Source organism: Octopus bimaculoides, chromosome 2 (genome assembly GCF_001194135.2).
Source record: "Octopus bimaculoides isolate UCB-OBI-ISO-001 chromosome 2, ASM119413v2, whole genome shotgun sequence".
Classification (NCBI taxonomy): domain Eukaryota; kingdom Metazoa; phylum Mollusca; class Cephalopoda; order Octopoda; family Octopodidae; genus Octopus; species Octopus bimaculoides.
In genome coordinates this window covers 111784033-111788634 of record NC_068982.1, presented here as the reverse complement: position 1 = coordinate 111788634, position 4602 = coordinate 111784033, and the positions used below count along the sequence as shown (strand labels likewise).

General features: G+C 33.6%; 1 protein-coding gene across 9 annotated transcripts in view; it reads left to right on the top strand.

Moving 5' to 3' along the window:
- The window catches only part of LOC106867486 (innexin unc-9), a 371622-nt gene extending 367055 nt beyond the window's left edge, over positions 1 to 4567 (top strand). For all 9 annotated transcript variants that reach the window (XM_052978613.1, XM_052978616.1, XM_052978617.1 and 6 more), the window contains exon 2: positions 1763 to 4567. In XM_052978613.1, coding sequence (XP_052834573.1) covers positions 1763 to 2966 — 1204 coding nt within the window. In that variant the 3' untranslated portion in view covers positions 2967 to 4567. The remainder of the gene's footprint in view (positions 1 to 1762) is intronic.
- The last annotated feature ends 35 nt before the right edge of the window (positions 4568 to 4602 follow it).

The window sequence follows — 4602 nt, the reverse complement described above, 5'->3', positions numbered from 1 at the left end:
ATATATATATATATATATATATAACGTGTGTGCGTACCCAACACCTGCTTACATTCAGAAATACGAATAGATGTAAATTCACCTCATTATCTGCATTTAGAAGCTGAAAAACGAAAATCAGTAATATTATATAAAATGGATTATCATCTCGAGACCTAAGTCATAAAATGGAAATATAAGAAAAGCTATATAACTTATGTGGCGTATAAGTTATATTAGCATAACTCGTGCACTGCAGAAATAACGAAATTCTTTTGCCAAGAAAAAAGACAGTCGAGAAAATTCTCTTCATTCAAACATGAAATTTATAAACCTTTTAATATACACCGATAACGAAATACTTTTAATAGCAGACATTTTTATTTGTTTTACACCTTACTATATTTCTAGATATTTTAAGAAAAACTCCATCTTCTCAAATAAACCATATTATTTTGTCTACACCATCCTTCACAAAATCCATGCATATAAATTAATCTAACCTTCAGTGACGCGACAACGTGATATTGACAAACCTTAAAAATGGCGAAGTGCACATCTGTCGTTCTTGCAATCACTTCCTGGACGGTTTCGTTTTGACTAGCTCTGAAGAATATTTTGTTGTCTTAACAATGTCTATAAAGAGATTTTTTTTTTTTCGACGATTTCGTTTCGACTAACTCTGAAGAATATTTTGCTTTATTAACTATGCCTATAAAGAGATTTTTCTCTCGCACGAATACTCTAGCTTCTGACTCTTCAACGCCACAAATACATTAAATATGTCATATAGATAAAGTTTGACTCTAGAGCTACTTCTATTGCATAATTCAAATTATTGTTTTAAATATTTGTTAACATGTCATGAATACATACCATCAGATCCACTCGTGCATGAATGAATGTTGGCATATTTAGACTTACACATATGGAAATCGTGAGTATGAGTACTTGAGTCTGAGTAGATATTGTGAGAGTGAACCTGAATGTATTTTTATGGTAGAAACGAGCAAAGACTCGCTGAGTTCGCCTTCCCAAATTTGCTTTCAATCTCTATATATTCAAAAAATTTCGTCATCTGAATTTGTTGTTCTGTTAAAATTTTAATGGAATTTAATGCTAATCCTAATATAATTTCAATATCATACATACCCATTACATTCTGTTTAATAGACACGTGAAATTATATATATATATATATATATATATATTTGTTGTCTAAGAATCCATAAATCAGACAATATAGGCACTCTGGCACTCTTATATTTGGCAAGTGAGTTGGTATATTAGTCAAAGTGTATAGTATTATAGATTCATTACAGCCGAGCTTACCAATCGATTTCGCACGGGTTATTGGATAACCGAGCGGTTATCAAATACTACAAGAGTCGTGGGATTTTTTCCATACTTGCCGCCTCTGAAGAGGACGTGTATTAGATACATACCTGTTCAGTTATTTAATATCTGGTGCGAAACTGATCGCCTGTAATGGATCTCTAATACTGTATATTTTGATTAATATATTTATGTATATATTTCTCAACTGATATTATGTACGTATTTTGTTTAAATGTGCTTGCATGTGATTTTTTACGAACAATAATTGTAATGAAGAAATAAGTCTACATCTTTAATGTATCAATTTTATTTTAAAAGATAGTGATATTTTGGATAAAATTATTATGTAAAATGAAATGTAATTCAATATCTTTTAAATTGTGTAATATATGTGGAAATCCAGTAAGAGATAGAAATTTAATATCTTTTTTTTTTTCTTTTTCAGGCTGGACAGTGTGTTGGGAAGTTTTGCAACTTATGCTCGCTTGAAAGGGCGCTACGACGATGACTGGATCGACCGGTTAAATCACCTTTACACGACAATAATATTTATTATTTTCACAATTGTTGTGAGCACCAAGCAGTATGTTGGGGAACCGATTCACTGCTGGTGTCCTGCACAGTTTACTTCCGGACACAGGGATTATGCCAATAACGTGTGTTGGATATCAAACACGTACTACGTTCCTTTTGAGGAGCGAATACCTTTGCACCGGGAGGGAAAACAGCAAAAGGAGATCGGATATTATCAATGGGTTCCCATGATCCTTCTCTTCCAAGCCTTGTTATTTAAAGTTCCTTGTATATTGTGGAGGATCCTTGGTGCTTCCGGAGGCGTAAACCTGGATAAGATTGTTACGTTAGCAGCCGACACCCAATTTGTGGCTCCTGAAGATCGAGAGAGAACTATCAAACATATAGTCCGATATATGGACCGCTGGCTTGAAAACGCCAGGGAATATCGATCGGGCTGCCTCATACGAATGCGCCAGACTCTATCGAAATACTGTTGCATTGTGTGGGGGAAACGCTATGGAAATTACCTCTTTATTATCTACATGGTTATCAAGATTTTTTACATGGGAAATGCTGTAGGCCAGCTTTTCATTTTGAATGAATTTTTAGGCACAAACTATAATCTGTACGGATTTGAAGTCCTGAGTCACTTAGCCAATGGAGATGACTGGACGGAGTCTCCTAGATTCCCACGTGTGACGATGTGTGACTTTGAAATTCGCCAGATGCAAAATGTTCATAAATACACTGTACAGTGTGTGCTACCCATCAACCTATTCAATGAGAAGATTTTTATTTTCATTTGGTTCTGGTTAGTGTTTGTTTCAACCTTTAGTGCCGGCAATTTTCTGATATGGTTTTATGCAATGGTATTCCGCCAACACCGTATTAGATATCTGAAAAAGTTCCTGAGAGTGAACGAATGTTACAAGACAGAACTGGATAAAAAAATGGCGGTGAAATTCGCGGATCAATACTTAAGGCATGATGGGATATTTGTTTTGAGACTTGTAGGCAAAAACGCCAATGACGTGCTGGTATCCGAGCTTGTTCTTCAACTGTGGAACCATTACCGGAACAAGCCACTTTTTCGGCACGCCAACCCCATTAGCGACGACAACAGTAACGTCTGACTAGCCGTCAGGCACCTTATCAAATTTCTTCAACTCAAACAACACTCACGTTTGTTACGCCTGCTATGGCCCGTGGAGGCCGAACACGGTGTCCTTTTATCAGGAAGGGCACTCAAAGGACAGCGACAACAACAGATATGTCGCGAGTCAAACGAAATTCGGCTGGGGTATTGCCAAGGCAACACAACTAGCTGCGGACAGCCCAAAAAAACTATACCAAAATAAATTTTTAAAAACATCCAAAGTGTTTTAAACTAACAGATTAATAGAATGAAAGTTAATTTTTTGTTTATTAACTTTAGTCATAGGATTAAGAAACCATTTCAAATAAATAAGGCTGGGTGAGTCTTCATTCCATAAAGATACTGGCAACTGAAGCTACGTAAACATTTTTCTCCTCTTAATACATACATAACAAAACAGATTAGGAAAAAAATCTAGAGTTGATTTGCTTCACTGGATTGATTAAACCATAAACGTAGAATATTATTCTTGTAATAAAAATATCATCAAGTAAAAATTCTGCCAAATATTTGGTTGGTTACTCAGGACAAGAATGTTAAGGTCTAGAGAAAGAGAATATACAATAGGCAAGTGAAATGGAAAGGAAGTTAATAGGCATCAAATGAACAGTAAAAGATATGAAAAATAATCATTATATACGGTTAGTAATATCAGATTAACACTGTGACTGAGACATAAACAAACATGAACATACACATACATTGATAGAACATTAGGTCTTAAAGAGAAACTTCCTATCTGTAATGACGGTCAGCATAATACACTATAAGAACACCAATTGCACAAATAGTACAAGACCAAACATATAAGTGTTGAAGAGAAGTCACAACAGAAAGATCATGTTTTCTTACATGTTTCTGACTCAATCTATAATGGGGCAATGTAGGGAAATTATAAATAATGCAAACTACTACTACTATTACTACCACTACCACTATTACATACCAGCACCATACATACAACAACTATTCTTACTATTACTACTGCTACTACTACTAGTATTGCTGCTGCTGCTACAACAAACAACAACATTATTAGCAATCTTACAGGATGTCTTAATGACAATTTTGAAGTTAATTTCATAATTGAATTAAGACTAGTTTTTTCTTTGTCTTAGTTTAAGATTTGGTTTCAACTGTCTCACTCCCAAATAAACTCATACAAATGCACACACATTCATATATACATATTGCGCGTGTGTATGTATATATATATATATATATATATATATATATATATATATATTACCCATGTATATGTATACATTATAAAGAAATGCATGCAAATATGCATAATAAATAACAAATTCCTATTATTAATGATCATCTGTTACTAAACGCTATGTCAGTAGATATGAACATGTAGCCATTGCATGTACATAGATATATTTCACTTCGATTAAAAATATAAATACAAAAAACACAAAAACACACACACAAAGGCATATATATATATATATATATATTCAATTACACACACACACACGTATAGATCCATATACACACACACAAATATATATATATATACACATATATATTATATATGCATATATATGTATGTGGTGTGGACCTCTGCGCATATATATGTATATATATATATATATATATACATA